Here is an 18,233-nt window from a genome sequence, read left to right as displayed (position 1 = left end):
ACAAGAGAACCAAAGTCTAACACACACAATCATATAGATACACATGACAAACCTTACCTTAAAATAATATATCTTAAAATATACCAGAGCCATTGATTTGTTACAAGATGCACACTTGAAAAGTTTTTGTAAAACAGTCTACATTGAACGAAGGCTATTCCCAATATGAGATAAATTTTGGGGGGAACTGTGTCCAGTGTTTTGTCCATTAGGGGCTTCTAAAACAAAATGATAAAACGGTCAGTTCTGGTCCTTTATTCTGATTGGCTGAGCAGAGTGTTATGAGCTGTTATAAAATATCCAGATTAATAAGTGCTGGCTGCATTACATAGCCTAAATATCACTTATTTACTTTATTTCATGAAACCTTGCTAAGCATATGGAATAACCGCTTCTTTGCAATAAGCCCTAAGAAGCAGTGGGCTACAAGTGTATTTATAACAGCTAAGAGTGTTTTAGGCCCTGTTAAAAAAACAGGTGGAAGATGTGAGGCTTTAGTTAACTGGAGAGAATCGCTGGTTTGGTACTAAAAAAGTTTATTAATAAATATGATCATCATTTATTGTGTTATTAATAGAAACCCCTACAATAACCGCCCGCACCTGCAGAGTGTTGCTAAGGCGTTGCTAAGGTGTTCTGGGAGGATGTTATCTGACCCGGGTCATACTAAAGTCTCTGCAATCGGCTAAGTATCTGTAATGTCTCTTATAATGGCCACTTTCAGTTTAACCAGACACTAAACACACTTTCAGCTCGCTGTAGCTACTGGGCATGCGCAAAGGCTCGTAAAGCCCACCTTGCTCCATTCACACCACTTTGGTTATCCTGACCTATTTATCACGTGATCATCGGCCGGTACAAAGCAAAGACCGCGTCGATGATCTGTCCAAACAACCGAAGGCTTCACAAACCTCTCTCCTCCTCAACAAGCCTCGTGATTCGGTTCATTTGCTGACATCTAGTGAGTTTTCACGGAATCACACGAGTGTTTTGGTTCCACTGATCGTCCTTGTTCCCCTCGAAGTCATTATTTACTCACCGTCATGTCGTCCAAACCCCAAAGTCTGCGCTTTTACAACGTCTTAAAGATCAACATTGTTCATTCGTGAGATCTGTGGGTTGTTTGTTGGTATTTTCATGAGTTTAATGGATGATGTATTAATATTCTTCAAACGCATTTCCATTAATGACCGGTGGATGGAGCTCTTCGTTTATATAAAGGATCCATATAATAGCGTTGAGTTTAAAAGCATATCAATGATCGACACCAGAATATAATAACATTCAACACCAAACAATAAACATCATTGAAACACTTTTCTGACTCATACAAAGTGATATCAATGTGATTCCACAGGCATTATGGCTTTAATGTAAAGAGCAGACAGCAGGAGGCGGAGAAAGTGACACATGGAACAGAAGAGCAGAGATGAATCCAACATGAGGTCTTGTACATCCACCGAGATGATTTACTCTTGGACAAACATACTTATGTTCATCATCATCTTTCAACATGTTAAGAGATGTGATTCTTCAGGTCAGATGAATTTATTGCTGTTTTATATCATTTGTTTTTCTTATGTCCATTCTGCTTAAAACATACTCATTTTAGTTCTTTTATCGAGCTGCTTTTCTTCAAACATTGTTTGTATTAATGTTTACATTCACACTAAATATGTAAGGCATATAGCGATGTAAAGCATTATTTATGTTACATATTTCGATGATGTTCTTGTAGATGACATCACTGTGCCGAACATCTTCAAACTTCGGGCTTTGGACATGTGGAGACTGGAGATGAAGACGAGTGAAGAACATAGAAATCAGACGTATGAAATACAAGTTGGTCGCACAAAAAACATGGAAACTATCGACAGAGTGAGTTTAACCGTCCCACTGCCTCCTGACACAGAGTTTTGTGTTTTTATTCGTATGGACAGTAATGATTTTCTGTGCATTGACAGATGTCATTGAATGCTGTTGCTGACACAGTGATCTGGACGTCACAGATACCGCTGAACTGCACAGATCATTCTGTGAGAATAAGACGCATCTCTGATAACTCAACACTTGGATCCTGGAGCGCATGGAAAACTCACTATGGTGGGGAATTTAAAATCAGTTTTCTGTGCTGATAATAATGTGCGTCACATCCCAGCTGAAAAAAATGTTCACAGTGAGAGCTGTATTGGTTTTAAAGGAAGCTTTAATGGTATCTGGGGGTCTCTACTGGTAGTGTGTTGTGTTCTATTGGTGGGATTTTATTGGGTGGATGAGAACCTATTGAACACCATTGAATCCTACAGGAATAAAACACATATTACATTAAGAAATGTTGTTCTAGTTTTAATGGTAAACAACTGATGGTTCATAATGGTGTTTGAAATGGAATCCGTGTTAACTACATTTGATATGTTTTTGTATATATTGTATATAAATAATATATTTTTAGTATTATTAATACGCTTAAAAAAAGGTTGGGTTGTTTCAAACCGAGTTTGGGTCAAATACAGACATTTTCAATGTTCATTTTCTAATCTCTCTCACGTACCTTCTCTGGATCGGATCTGCCCGCTGCTACAAGATCTGTAGATTCTCTTCCACCAACACCTGACCGATCAGTTCTGACTTCAATCTCTTTTTTACTCTTTAAAACAAAAACAATAATACTTCTGTCTTTTCTCTGTATACTGTGGTAGGCGAGACCAGCTTTTATATTGCACTTGTGCTTTTTGTTTTCCTTATTTTGTTCCAATTGCTTCCGTTGTTTACCCGTCTGTAAGTCGCTTTGGATAAAAGCGTCGGCTAAATGTAAATGTCCATAAACCATATTTTACCCAAAGGGTTCAAACAAACCAGACTTTTTTAGCACTAAACCATATTTGACTTCTGATGTAACGTTGTAGGATATGAACTTCTTCTTTTTGTCATTTACATGGTTCATGTCTGTTGTGAGCCTCTCAACTGTCAGGGATGAATAAGCTTTTTTTGTCGACCCGCCTCACACAAAACTAAGCTGGTTGTCTTTTTAGATTGTTAGAATCACACAATGATCCCGTGAGCTATCAGATACACCTTGAGCTCCTAACAGGCCTATTGAGAGTCAGTTTAGTAAAACTTCAATAGTACTATTGAGCTCAGTTTGAGACATTATTGAGATCTCTTCTGATGGAGACATTTGTGAGATTTTCTCAGGAGAAACATATGAGATGCAGATGAGTTTTAAGCAACATTTTCCATTTGCTTTCCATTAAATCCTATTCACATCAATGAGAAAGAATTGAGATATTAAAAAGATGTGATGAGTTCATGTCTGTGGTTTATCCTACAGTAGTTCTTTTCTATTGGCTTGTGTTGTAGGGGATGAGAACTTGTCTGGAGATGTCAAGATGTATCCAAAGCACCAGGTGCTGAAAGAAGGATCCACTTTGCTGTTCTGCTGTGTTTATTCAGAAGATGCTCACATCACGGATATCTTTTTCAACAAAACCCAATACAAAGTCATCAACATAAGCTCACGGGTCAAAGCCATTCGAGTGGAAAACATCAACGCCACAAACCTGTACGGTGTCAGTTTTAACTGCAGTAAAGAGAGTTCTGGGGTCGCTTTGAACTTTGTCACCTGTAAGTACCTTTTTAAATAAATCATATAAAAATGATATTATTCCTCGTAAACGCCTAAATATATGTAGACACGTTAACATCTAACCATTACCTTTACAGTAAGAAAGGTTTTGTCTTCACTTTTTTTAACAACTGGTTTAATAATTTCTTATCTAATGCAACAGCATTCATGCGTTTTGAAGTGTCACTGAATGTGCAGTAACTTTTGTGCTCACTGCATTTACGAAACACTTCACTTGACTTTTATTTCCTTCTTTAGTCCCTCCTGAGAAACCTCATCGTATTCGATGTGAGACCACAGACATGAGAAACATCACCTGCACATGGAAAGTACGCAGAGCTCCAAACCTCGGCGGAAGCCGCAAAAGGAAGTACAGATTACTTATCAGGTGACTCAGATTTCATCACGGTTCACAAAAACACATTCTAGCAAAGACGAAACGCACCCTGATCCAGTTATCTGTTGTTTTTCATCATGATAGATATGAATCATTTAAAGAGCGTGCAAGGCTGTAAAATGAATCATTTCGAGTTAGTCTTTTACATGTATGCACTTGGCAAACGCTTTTACCTAAAGTGACGACTGAGTAAGTTATATATTAATCAGTACGTGTGTGAATCAACCCCACAACCTTAATGCTGCTCGAGCTTCAGTCCAATAATGGTTATTATCTATGACTTTGTTTTTGAGAACAGGGACTCTGAGGTTGTCACGTGTAGTCTGGAGAACAGTCATCTTCTGGTCTCCTGCAGTTTTCCAGTCATCCAACAGCAGGTCACTTACAGCATCACTTTATGTGTCACAAACAGTTTGGGGCGAGAGAGTGAACACTACATATTCAACATCACAGACACAGGTGAATATGATTTTAACTTCATCCAAACTGTTCATGATCCGGCACTGATATTCTTATAAATTCATGAAATGTGGATATTGTGATACACATCGGACCGGGGACGTGTTTGTATTTCCTTCAGTTTCTATGAGACTGTTTTTAGTAGAAAGCCGATCATTTGTTAAACCCACATCTGTCAGCTATCCGCCTACACTTCTGTAACATGTGTATGTAGGATAATATACGGACACTTTATACACTTTATACAAAGTCAACTGACCCATAACAGGGGACGGTTGCAACATTCATTAATATGTAATAAAACTATTGTATAACATCATTTTGATATTTCTTTATTTTATTTGTGAACAAACAGGGTCTTTAAAAAGTGAAACTGGCAAAATATTTTAAATAAAAGAACAAGATACTGAAAATGTACTGAAATACTTGTGCGCACTGAACTGAACTCTGTTTTTTTGTTCGTGTGTGAAGAGTTCAATTGACTCTATAAAGTAAAGAGTAACAAACCATGAGCATCATACACCAGCTCATTCCTGACCGGAGGAATAAACCATGCAGCAACCGTCCCTTGTCGTTTACATCACATTTACATTTATGCATTTGGCAGACGCTTTTATCCAAAGCCACTTACATTGCATGATACTATACATGTGTTTTTGAGGACGTGCAATCCGTGGGATGAACCCATGACCTTTAGCACCATCCTCTGACCTCTGAGATACAGGAAAGTCTCCCCGACATACACAATATAATATTATTCACAGTCACAGTGTATGTAAAATGTAAAAGAATGATGTTTTCACAGCTTTTCTCAGTTGAATGAATCTCCTCGTTTCTTATCAAGGAACATGTTTAGCTTGATAGTTTGAAAGAACGCAGGTTTCTATTCATATGAGAAGTATCAAAGGTATCAAAAAATATAATTTATGAATATAAATGTGTTCCAGTTTTTCCATTCCCTGAGCGTTCTGAAGTGACGGCCGGTGTGTTGGATGCTGTGATGGACTTACAGTTGAACGGAAGCTTTAAAGGTCTCTCCATTACTTGTCAGATTGAAGTGGAGCCAGGAGGGATGACACAGGTAAAACATCTCATCGTGTGTTGACCGTCATATCATTCTCATCAAAATTACGACAGGAAGCAGTTTCCTGTTCGGCTGAGCGTGTGAAACCTCTTGTGAAAACCAAACCTCAGAGCAAAAATGAACCTTTTTCCCCCCGTTTGTTTTGTACGTCTCTAGTAACGTCCAGTGTCAGCGGTCCAATGATGTGTTCTTTGTTCTGTACCAACAGGAGTTACAGATGAAAGGTTCAGATTCGCTTCAGCATTTCACATTCGAGATACAGAAACTGCAGCCCAGCGTGAGATACAACGCTAGGGGTCGCTGCGCCACACAGGACAATGACTGGGGCCGATGGACACCTTCCAGAGCCTTTCTTACAGGTAGAAGTTATGAAGCACTGTTACTTAGGTCTGTAAAAATACACTCCGCTCACAATTCAATACAATATATAATACTAGAGTCACAATATGATAGAAACACACCACTTATAACAATTGTAAGATGCCCTGTAGAGACAAATATGAATGGAATTGACATTCAAACGACCAAAACATTATAAACACATTTGAAAAAGCAGAAATAAAAACATTATTAACACTGAGTCTCTATCATTTATAATATTGACTCGGCATTACTTTTATTACTGTTCATAAACGGATCAAAACCACTGATGTGTTAACTTGAACGACCCAAACAATATCCCAGATTGTGAAACCTTGACCCGACCTCCGACATGATGACCTCATCGCTTCAAGAACCAGCGCTGTATGTTTTACACAAGCATGTAAATCTAGTTTCTGGACAGGGCCTTTGGTGACGGTGGACGTGTGGAGGAAAATCAGAAACGGTCCGGTTCGCACCGTCACACTTCTCTGGCGCACTGTATGTTTCTGTTTCTTAACCTTTGAACCCAACATACACTGACATTATCACGCACTCAACTTCATGTTTCTCAGGTCCAAAGCCATCCAGAAGTGTCTATTGAGGCCTATGAGGTTTGTGAAAACCACACAGATCCACAGAGCGATAAGTGCATCAATGTCACACAGACACGTGTGGATTTACCCGTTGATGTCCACGTGTGTGACCTCACGGTGCGGGCGGTCTCTCAGACGGGTTTATCTGTACCATCACAGATAACTATTCCTTCAGCGTATACAGGTAAACATACGTTTCTTTCTTTACGTTATCATACAGCGTTTAAGGTACAATCTGTAGTTCATTTTGTGCATCCCAAACATGCTGTTCCTGCAGAGGCTGTGATGAATGAGAAGAGGATTGTGGGTAACGCAGAGGGATTTCAGCTCTACTGGACGAGGAGATCGGCCTCCACGTGCGACTACATCGTAGAGTGGTGCATGCTGGGAGTCGCTTGCTCCTTACAGTGGAGAAAAGTCCCGGTTAACCAGACTTACTTATCACTCGAAGCAGGTTAGATGTGTTTTCATGTGATGTCTCATAGTACACATCCGTACGAACACCATCACGACACAAGTCACAACACAATCTCAACATTCTGTCAACGTCTACAGACATTTTTGTACCGTAAAATGACCGTAAATCTTTTGATTCTTCAAACTGTCTCCACCAAACTTGGCACCATCCATCTGCCCTTTCTAACTTTTGTTTTCTACCTGAGGTTTGTTTTTAGACTCCAATATACATTTGAAATCCTTTAAGATTTTTGTCTTTCCTCTGCCGCCATCAAATCTAAATTCTCCTTATTTAAACTTCACGCAAGAAAGACAAAATAAAAGTTTGGCATCACAACTACAAGTCATTGAAATCACATGTTAAATGTTTATTAATTTCCATGATTGTTCAAGATGACTGTACAATAAGATTGTTTTTCTAGAGTATTTCAGACCCGGTGTTAGATACGCTTTTACTGTCTACTGGTGTAACGCAGAAGGACACAGACCTCACGAGAAACTCATCGGATACTTGGAAGAACAAAGTAAGAAACACACACATCCTCCTTTTCCTGCTCTACACATTGTGTTAAGAAATGTCACTGAAACATTGCTCAACATGTGCGACCTCAGAGAAGCTTTTTATTTGGTGGCCAGAGAAAGTTCAGAGGTGTAAAATGAATGAAATCTGGATTTGGGTAAATCTGATGAGAAATGTTTAAGTTCATATTGAGATATTCAATAATAATGACTTTGGGTTACAGACTTGACAAATCTGAGCTCAGTTTGACATCTCTTCTCAAACTCTAATGACAGAGACATTCTGACTCTTTTTTTCAAGAGAAATATCTGAGACACAGATGAGACTTAACAAAAGTTTGCTCTCCATTTGATCTCAGGGATTTCTGCAGGAGAAATAAACGAGAGATTAATCTGTGATTTGTCTTTCTTACGGGTGAAGAGCCCACGCAGGGCCCCACACTGGACCCTCATCCAAGCGTAACGTGGTCTTCTGTGACTCTAAGATGGAGTTTCAATGAGGACGACCCGACTCACACCGCATTCATCACAGGATATGAGATTACAGTACATGATGAGTTAGATGGTGATATTTCCCGGAGTAAGTGTTCAAAATGACTCAACCAGTTTCTGTTATGTTCTTAGCTTTATAAACTGATCTATTATATATAGAAACTTTATAGGTAAGATTGATGCAACTGTGCTGTCAAAGTTGTTATATTACTGTTTTGTGTTATCGCAGGTTCTCACAGACAGATGATAAATAAACCCCACAGTAAATCTTTTACATTCAGTGATCTTAAGGAAGACCGGTCGTACACGTTTCATCTGTCTGCGTGTTCATCGGCGGGCTGTGGACCAGAGACCTCCACCACCATCACAACCAGAACAAACTGTGAGCTTAACCCCTGTAGAAAAATCACATTCAATCTGATGAACTGGTTTCAGATGAACACTTAAAGATTCTGTCTGGGTTTAAAATGTTTATAATGGTGACAGACTATATTGAGTTTTAAACTACACCGTTCATCTCAAGTCTCGTGTGACACGAGACAAACTACATTAACAATTATCACCTGCATCATTCCGCAGATATAAAGCCCAAAATCATATTAACATTGCAATTCCACCAAAATAACTGCTTATTTGATTTCTTTTCCGACCATTTTATTTTTTGGAGAATTATTATGAAATATTATGAAATAAACAATAAAAACCAAACTGAGCAAACCATGCATTGCGCCAAAAAAGTTTTCAAAGAGCGAGTTGATCTGTTTGGTGATAGCACAGAACATGTTATGGAGATTTATAAAGGGAGGTGTCATCACCATATAAGCTTTATTGGAGCCGTTTCCTAATGCAAATGAACGTGAACGAGCATGGTGCTTTAAGTCCCCGTGAACCAGAAGTTGAGATCATTTTACTTCCGTATGTTGACATTTTTGTCACAAGAAACAAGAAAAATAGTGTCTGCGTCTTTTATCTTTCTCTGCGATTTCATTGGATGTTTAAAAACCGCCTTTGCATTTGGAAATGGCAGCAGATTGACAGTGAAAGGGGAGGAGTTAACGGATGCTCCACCCAAGCAGTCTAACATACGTCATTTAAGATGAATAGTCACTACAGGACGGAAGTTCATTTTGATATTGAACGATGATGATGAAAGATGATGAATTTTAAAAGAGAATGACCCACATTGATAAACCTTTTACTATAAAAGCTGCAATATTTTGTGGAAAATTGAAATTGTCATTTTTTATTTCACTGGGACTTTAAGAACATGTGGGATTTATCATCAATGATTCATTACGGGTGTGCGTAAGAACCACGCAAGCAAATTTGATAAATACAGTTTTTTTTGTACGTAGGCACATTGTAATTTTCATTCGTAGGACAAAATATAAAACCTTTTCTACTCACTGTTGATAAATGAGACTCCTGGTTTAGTGTAAATATGTCTATATTTGTGTGATAATTCTTCTGTCAACAGATTATCTGCTGTCAGCTAAGATTTTAGTTTCGCTCCTGGTGTTGGTCGGCTGTTGCATTTGTCTGTGTTATTGCCAGAAAAAGTGAGTCTTCTAATATATTTAAAGAACATCATTTGAATATCATCACATGTCCTGCGATTGAATGCAGCACTTACTATTGTTTTCTTCTCTTCATCATGTTGACGTTTCAATGTTTCATCTTTTCCAGACTGAGAGAAATTCATGAAGAATTCAGATTTCTGCACATAAAAGCGCTGGACCTGGATGAAGATCTTTATGACGTAATTCATAACTATAAACATATTTTAATGTAACTCATGCTTGTTATTTCTAAGCTTCAATGTCACTGTTGCCATGTTGTTGTTTTTTTCAAGGCGAGTGAAAAGATCCGTACATTCAGTATAGAGGAGTGTCATTGGTGTGATGTTGAGGTTTTAGACGCCCATCACAGCACCATGATACAGAACACACGGCTGACCGACACTGAGGATCTGAATCATCTGTTCATTTCTCATAAAGTCACAGTAACGTCCTCCCACCAGCTCACTACAGGAACATGGGACAGTCAGAACACAGATCTCACAAACTTCACTTATGTGTCTTCTGAACAGCAGGATTTATCTGATAAGATGTTTGAGACGGATGAAAAAGTGCAGGAGGCCAAGAACTCTGTGTTTATAAGTGATTACGTCACATCTGAAGCATTCTGAAACATTTATAATGTGATCACTTCAACCAGAGCTGTACAAACCTTTCATAAAGTTCAATCTGAGGCAATGAAATAATCGCATTATAACATTTGCTTTAGAAGAAGAATTTATTGTTTGTTTACTTAAAGTATTTTTATGACATTATAGGTGGTAGCACGCAGGGCCGAAAGCAACGTGAACGAGCACGGTGCTTTAAGTCCCCGTGAACCAGAAGTTGAGATCATTTTACTTCCGTATGTTGACATTTTTGTCACAAGAAACAAGAAAAATAGTGTCTGCGTCTTTTATCTTTCCCTGCGATTTCATTGGATGTTTAAAAACCGCCTTTGCATTTGGAAATGGCAGCAGATTGACAGTGAAAGGGGAGGAGTTAACGGATGCTCCACCCAAGCAGTCTAACATACGTCATTTAAGATGAATAGTCACTACAGGACGGAAGTTCATTTTGATATTGAACGATGATGATGAAAGATGATGAATTTTAAAAGAGAATGACCCACATTGATAAACCTTTTACTATAAAAGCTGCAATATTTTGTGGAAAATTGAAATTGTCATTTTTTATTTCACTGGGACTTTAAGAACATGTGGGATTTATCATCAATGATTCATTACGGGTGTGCGTAAGAACCACGCAAGCAAATTTGATAAATACAGTTTTTTTTGTACGTAGGCACATTGTAATTTTCATTCGTAGGACAAAATATAAAACCTTTTCTACTCACTGTTGATAAATGAGACTCCTGGTTTAGTGTAAATATGTCTATATTTGTGTGATAATTCTTCTGTCAACAGATTATCTGCTGTCAGCTAAGATTTTAGTTTCGCTCCTGGTGTTGGTCGGCTGTTGCATTTGTCTGTGTTATTGCCAGAAAAAGTGAGTCTTCTAATATATTTAAAGAACATCATTTGAATATCATCACATGTCCTGCGATTGAATGCAGCACTTACTATTGTTTTCTTCTCTTCATCATGTTGACGTTTCAATGTTTCATCTTTTCCAGACTGAGAGAAATTCATGAAGAATTCAGATTTCTGCACATAAAAGCGCTGGACCTGGATGAAGATCTTTATGACGTAATTCATAACTATAAACATATTTTAATGTAACTCATGCTTGTTATTTCTAAGCTTCAATGTCACTGTTGCCATGTTGTTGTTTTTTTCAAGGCGAGTGAAAAGATCCGTACATTCAGTATAGAGGAGTGTCATTGGTGTGATGTTGAGGTTTTAGACGCCCATCACAGCACCATGATACAGAACACACGGCTGACCGACACTGAGGATCTGAATCATCTGTTCATTTCTCATAAAGTCACAGTAACGTCCTCCCACCAGCTCACTACAGGAACATGGGACAGTCAGAACACAGATCTCACAAACTTCACTTATGTGTCTTCTGAACAGCAGGATTTATCTGATAAGATGTTTGAGACGGATGAAAAAGTGCAGGAGGCCAAGAACTCTGTGTTTATAAGTGATTACGTCACATCTGAAGCATTCTGAAACATTTATAATGTGATCACTTCAACCAGAGCTGTACAAACCTTTCATAAAGTTCAATCTGAGGCAATGAAATAATCGCATTATAACATTTGCTTTAGAAGAAGAATTTATTGTTTGTTTACTTAAAGTATTTTTATGACATTATAGGTGGTAGTTTTGAACAAATATATCAATATACTAAACTACATAAACAGATTGAATTAACAGCACTAGTTTAACATGTAAAGCGGTCCAGCACATGTGTAATGCCATCAGATGTTCAGTTTGATCCTCGTGATATCTGCCACTGCGCTGCATGTTTCTGTGAGGTGCCTCATATACTCCATTCATTCTGCAAAGCTTTATGAAATCTTCAATCTAACAATAACGTTATCTTTGTTTTTCTAAACGTGTTTTTAAACATTCTCAATGTGCATAAAGAGTATACTCATATATTTCTATCAGTTCATTTATTTATAGAGCACACGACTGACCAAAGTCAGTCTAGACCTCAGACTAAAAACAGCAATAAAAGCAAATACAATAAAAAAACTGAAAATCAACATCCTTAATGGTGGGCCAGATCGAATAAATATGTTTTTAGACGTGATATGAAAATGAAAAAAGAGGGGGTCACTCTGACCTCTAGTGTTCCAAAGCATAGGGCCAGCTACAGAAGATGCTCGGTCTCCTCTGCATTTAAGTCTGGACTGGGGGACCGTAAGGAGATTCAAGTTCCTGAGGCATGTAGGAATGCAGCGGCTCTGACAAATAACTGGGGGCTTATAGACATATAAAGGGATTTAAAAAACTCTTCGGTGTTGGATGGGCAGCCAGTGAAGGGTCTTCATAATAGGGGTAAGACTTTTTTTGGACGGGTAGTGTATATTGATCATTCATATATTTGGAAATATCGTCAAGACTCTATTTACATGTTTATACATCTCTGACATAGTTTCAGTATCTGTAAAAATTCAGTGCATGTTTGAGTTGCTAAGTGTTTACAGTGATAAACACCTCGTACGTGCGCAGTCAATATACAGTATTGTAGATGACACATTGGTTTAACATTTGTACCACTTTAGGGAATATTTCACTACAGCGAGCACATATGTTGTGTTTGTTTTTAGAAACGTTCAGATTCAGACACGTTACCGCAGCCCATCATGAGCTACACCACTAGATAGCGCTGGAAACCATCACACGGACGATATAAGAGTCATGACGGACCATAGTAGTGAATCACATAACAATAAAAATACAGAACACAAGCACAAATGCATCTCCAACCAAGTGGCAACGGATACAGAGATTGTGAAACATCTGTGATAAATGTAGTTTTACTACAGCAGCGGAAGCTCAGAACCTTAATGCTCTGTTGTCTCCGTATGTCTCTGTTGAGGTTGTTCAGAGGTACGTGACGTTCATAAGGGACATTTTCATTCTGTGGTGCAGAAATGTGTGTTGTGCGCGATGATGCATTGAAGCCTTTTGGTCTGTTTTTATGAAAGAGAATGACTAAATGTTTTAAAACCTTACGGAAATGAACCATGTTTTTTGGTGCATTGTGTACTATTGGAAAAATCATGGTTAAAAGCATGTGATGGGGACCTTTATTTTACTTTCTCTGAAGATTATTAATGATGATAAAAACTAAGGTTACGTAAAGACACCATGAAACCGGTGTATGTGTGTGAGGTCAAAGGTCATGTTGTAGAACATGTGAAGAGAGGTTCAGTCTTACAGAACCTCAGTCAACTCTTAAAACACAACAGAACTAAAGACAAACACCAAACACATGTGATCCGTTCACACTTGAGCGCTGAAATTCACACGCATGTCACGTGGCCAGCTAAAGCATAACACTATGTGTATTTTCCATCAAGGTTTAAGGTTAAAAGTTATTATGAATATTTTAGAGAAAAACTATGATTTGGTTTGTGACTGGTCATCAAACTGCATGATAATATATAAGAAAATGCTTTACAGCATATTACTGCACAACTGAACCACTATAATATTGAGATTGACAGCTGAATTCTGATTTCACATCTTTTATTTTTCACCATTTTTCAACAGGGGAGTAAACATTGTGTATTTATCATTCAACAGCTTTTTTATTCAGATTTTTTTAAATGTTTTTTTTAATCTTAACAAAATGGATTACACGACAACACAAACAGGAGACTCCACCCACCAACTATTAACAATAACCATCTTATATCCCAAATAACATTACCTTACATATATTTTTATGATAATCATATTTGAGTCAACTCTCTAATAACGGGGACTCTTTCTAAACTATATATTTATTATAAAATGACTTTTCTCACATCATCTTTGGAAGCATCTTGGTTTTAAAGAAGTTTTCCAGGACCTGCAGGTTTGACATCCAAGCGTCATCTCGGGCTACGGGTATAATGACGTGGTCTTTTGTGGTCCACACAACGAAGTAGCAGGTTTGTCTTTCAGTGAGGTGTAGCTGCCCCTGTACTTGGTGCCAGTAGTGATGGTCTTTGCGCAAGCTGTTAGTATCTCCTTTCTTACTGAGACAGAAGCCCTTCATTTTCACTGAATCATTTATTGTCATGTCTCTTGGATTGTAGGGACACTTGACCTCCAATATTTCAGATGACCCCACCAGACCATCTGGAGACGCTCCCAACACTCCTGACGGAGAAAGCCACAAGCCGGACTCCTGGACTTGCTTCTGAGTTGAAGTGGTGAATGTCTGGATGGCATTACGCTCGTTCTCAATACCCCACTGTACAGCTGGATTACCCTCCAGGGCTTGATGCTTTCCCAACACCTTGTCAAGAAGTGAACCAGTCACATCACTTGACATAAGGACGTCTCCAAAGTTGCTGGCAGTCAGCCTCCCTCTCCTAAATAAAAGCCATTTTGGATTGTCGCGCTGACCGATTGTTGCCTCCTGAATGGCCTTCCGTTCCTCCTCCGTCAAAGCCATACTGTCCAGGATCACTTCAGGCCCCTGATGACCGACAGACTCTACAATGCTAGGAACTGAATGTGCTTCCATGGTGTGAAGTTCCTCTTCTGGCTCAGGTGAGTGACAGGTCTGAGTAGAAACATACATACATTAGGTTCATATAATAATACCTATTGAATCTTTGTGCAGTCAGAGACTGAGCACAACTGAGATTATTAAATAAATCATTTTCATTTTATTCAACATCACATCATCTCCTGCCTGCTGTTCTTCCCTTCATCTCTGTATCTACCTGGTGGTTCGTTCACAGTATTCATATTTTCTGATTTAGTCATTTCCTGACGAAGAGAGAACTAGCCAAACTGGAGTTTGGATCTATAAGATCTGCAAGCATATAGTCGGATCTATCATGAGAGAAGCCAAGACATTCCCGGTAAACCTGAGTCTGTACCTCAGCCATTCACGCTCTCTCGTGTCAGCCGGTTAAACATTTAGTTTCTAACATAGATGGTGATAGACAGACAAAAGTTAGGGAGAAGAGGGAAATCTCTATTCACAGCAGCACTTGGCATTTGGTTTTCTAATGTTAGGGTATATGTCCAATGTCACGTGACTAAACCGGTAAACTGGTTTCGCTGCATCTAGCTTTCCTGTATCTCAGTGGTAAGAGGAAGATATTGTGTAAACATCGCAAGGTTGTGGGTTGGATCCCAGGGGATGGCAGACAGGTGTGCACGCGCAGCTCACTGCATCACAAGCCTTGCTGTCTTTGATCTCATGCGCCTATTTGACACTTAAGCATTCTTGTTGTATTGCCAACACTGCAAGTTTTTACTGCAACATTGCATGTAAACACGTTCGTGCAGAACACCTGTTTTGGCAGATATCCATAAATCAGGACAGGGAAACACCACTCCCACAATCCGACAATGTGTCTATTATTCTATTCTCTTGAGGCGTATTCTCCTCCCCTCGCAGTGACAAAGATTGTTGCATTATACACCAGGGAATGTTATTCTAACTGTCAACGTCTGTGACACCCAGACAGAAAGTAAGAGTCCCCGGCATGGAGGAGAGAGCGTGGCGGAGGTCCTGCGGGCTCACGGGGTCAAATTCGTCTTTACGTTGGTGGGAGGACACATCTCGCCCATCCTGGTGGCCTGTGAGAAACTGGGCATCCGCATCGTCGACACGCGGCACGAGGCCACGGCTGTGTTTGCAGCCGATGCCGTGGCGAGACTTTCCGGTAAGAACAAATCTAAGAAAGCAAGAGGGTCCTTCGTGTTGCATGAGGATGTTAGATGGTGATAATCTAGTGTTTTGCCCCTGTAGGCACAGTGGGTGTGGCTGCAGTCACGGCCGGACCTGGACTGACCAACACTGTCACTGCGGTGAAGAACGCTCAGATGGCCGAATCTCCTCTGCTTCTCATCGGTGGTGCAGCTGCTACTCTACTGCAGGTCAGAAAGTTACTTCAAGGTGCACTTTACATACTCTCTGCTCAGCCTGGCGTGCTGGAACACCTCTGCCTTATCTGTTCCTCATATCGCTATTGGTGTGAGATTATATCAGGTAACTGTCCGTCACAGAGGTAACCCCCTGACCGCAACAGTGAGGCTCTGAAAGTAGAAATCATTTTATGAATTTAATTCTAAAACTTGAATATAACATTTCATGCGCAAGTTGTGAGTTTAATATTGAGTCTGTCAACAACTGTGTGTATAAGAATGCTTAACATGCTTTCTCTGCACTCATGAGATTGTGGTAGTGATGAAATTACAGGGTTTTATCTCCATGTATCTCTGACACAGTAAACTGGATGTGTATTCATCACCTCACCTCAAGGCTTATCTTAACTCTCCTGGTTCCTCCCGCCCAGTACAAGTGTACACACAGAGAGCAAATAAGTCAGCAATTACTTTTATATTATTATTGAACCGCTCTACCCGGGATCTTACGAAGCATGTTGAAGAGAAGAAACGCACTAGAAAGAAAATAACAAAGCAAATGATCTCATTTCAGTATGAACAGAAGAACAGGTGTACAGGGATGAAGCTTAAGGAACGGAGCTAAAGAAGAAACTTCAATGTTTGCTTCATTTTTTCTTAAGAATAAAACGACATGCTTTGTTTCTACTTGCCCGGTCAAGAGCTTACAGTATACTTATCTATCAAACCTTTCAGTGTAACAAGCACATCGCATTCTCATGTATATATTAACACGAAGTGTTGAGTGACATTAATGATCAATTATTGTGGAGGGATTCTTTCGCTCATAATTTAATATAGAGGAGTCTCTGACACCATTGTTTGCGCATAATATTTCCTTCTGGAAGACGTATGATGCCAAACAATAAGCTATTAAAAGTAAACTGTTAGCTAGCATTATGATGTTGTGAACACTTATTCTTGTATTATAAAGTCGTTACTTTATATTTGTCGGAATACTTGTGACATTCAATGTTTCGACTTGCTCTGAACAAGAATGTCATTATATCATCATCATTATATTCAAATGAAATTCCGCACTGCTAAAATAATTTTTATTTTTGACGAAAAAGGGTTTAAGCATAAAATAAATAAGTCTATTTATCACAAAAATCTATTTATCACATATAAAAAGAGAATAGTTACTTTCACACTAAATGCTAATGATTTGTAAAAAAAAAAAATTCGGCCAATGGTCAATAATCTTTTTTACATATTTAAAGCACAATAAAATGTAAATGCTCCCCTAATTATTTTATATATTTTAATAAGTAAAATTCTGAATTTGTACATATTGTGTTACGCTGAATGACAATGTAACAGTATTTCAACCAAATTGTGACTTTATTGTCCAAGAAACTTTACGTTGTAAGTAAAAAGACATTTTACTTATATTTAATGTGCTTTCTATGGACACAAAATCACTTTATCAATTTATTTCGACCCATGTATAAAACATCTGTGAAGCTATTCTAACTTCTGATGATCTTTATGGCAAGAACATAAAACTCCTTTTTTTAAATAAAATTAGGATGTGGATATAAATATGTGAGTATTGTCCTCCTAAGAATGTTTTGTCAATCTGATCCCATAAATTCTCATTGGTGCTGAAAAGTTGCAGACATAGTATATCTTACTGTAAAATACATTTGATATGAACATTCTGTTGAGTCGTGTGTGTAACGTAGAAGAGATCCTAGCTTAAGACATTAATTGTTTATGTTAATACAGCGAACAGTAATATTTTAAGTGTGTGTCATATGTGATGGTTTTGTGATCTGTTATAAATATGAAAATCTACAATTTGTACAAGAATAACCCACCACTCTTCCTCTTGACATTCGATTTTTGTGTTTTTTAGGGTAGAGGAGCCCTGCAGGATATTGACCAGATGTCTCTCTTTAAACCCCTCTGTAAGTTCTGTGCTTCAGTGAGAACAGTGAGAGAAATCGTTCCTACTGTGAGAAAAGCATTGGCCGTGGCACAGTCTGGCACACCAGGTAATGCTGCGAATGACCATTTTTTCATTTAATCATTTATCATTTTTGTGAGTGATTGAAACATGTCACTTTTAAGTTAAGATATAGTGAATCACACTTTTTAGAGAGTACATGACCTGACTCTGTGTGCAT

At 38.5% G+C, this 18,233-nt stretch overlaps 2 protein-coding genes across 2 annotated transcripts in view; both read left to right on the top strand.

Moving 5' to 3' along the window:
- Window positions 1-1,043: 1,043 nt before the first annotated feature.
- On the top strand, window positions 1,044-12,848 carry LOC306902990 (leukemia inhibitory factor receptor-like; the record flags this gene model as incomplete). The annotated part of the gene is made up of 20 exons (XM_079471910.1): window positions 1,044-1,062; window positions 1,739-1,878; window positions 1,965-2,103; window positions 3,361-3,624; window positions 3,884-4,013; window positions 4,321-4,481; window positions 5,429-5,562; window positions 5,774-5,924; window positions 6,350-6,426; window positions 6,501-6,705; window positions 6,799-6,975; window positions 7,400-7,501; window positions 7,918-8,076; window positions 8,218-8,370; window positions 9,466-9,547; window positions 9,675-9,747; window positions 9,841-10,139; window positions 11,181-11,253; window positions 11,347-11,643; window positions 12,792-12,848. The coding sequence occupies 20 exons, from the start codon at window positions 1,044-1,046 to the stop codon at window positions 12,846-12,848; spliced, it is 2,892 nt and encodes a 963-aa protein (XP_079328036.1).
- A 2,175-nt stretch (window positions 12,849-15,023) lies between these two features.
- Window positions 15,024-18,233, top strand: part of LOC306902979 (2-hydroxyacyl-CoA lyase 2-like) — a gene marked incomplete at both ends in the record, with an annotated part of 44,022 nt that continues 40,812 nt past the window's right edge. The window contains 4 exons of the mRNA XM_079471899.1: window positions 15,024-15,047; window positions 15,659-15,860; window positions 15,947-16,074; window positions 17,963-18,101. Of these exons, the coding sequence (XP_079328025.1) occupies window positions 15,024-15,047; window positions 15,659-15,860; window positions 15,947-16,074; window positions 17,963-18,101 (493 nt within the window). The remainder of the gene's footprint in view (window positions 15,048-15,658; window positions 15,861-15,946; window positions 16,075-17,962; window positions 18,102-18,233) is intronic.

Source organism: Barbatula barbatula (genome assembly GCF_947034865.1).
Source record: "Barbatula barbatula genome assembly, chromosome: 2".
NCBI classification, from domain to species: domain Eukaryota; kingdom Metazoa; phylum Chordata; class Actinopteri; order Cypriniformes; family Nemacheilidae; genus Barbatula; species Barbatula barbatula.
The sequence above is the reverse complement of the archived record's forward strand: the minus strand, read 5'-3'. Positions and strand labels throughout refer to the sequence as shown.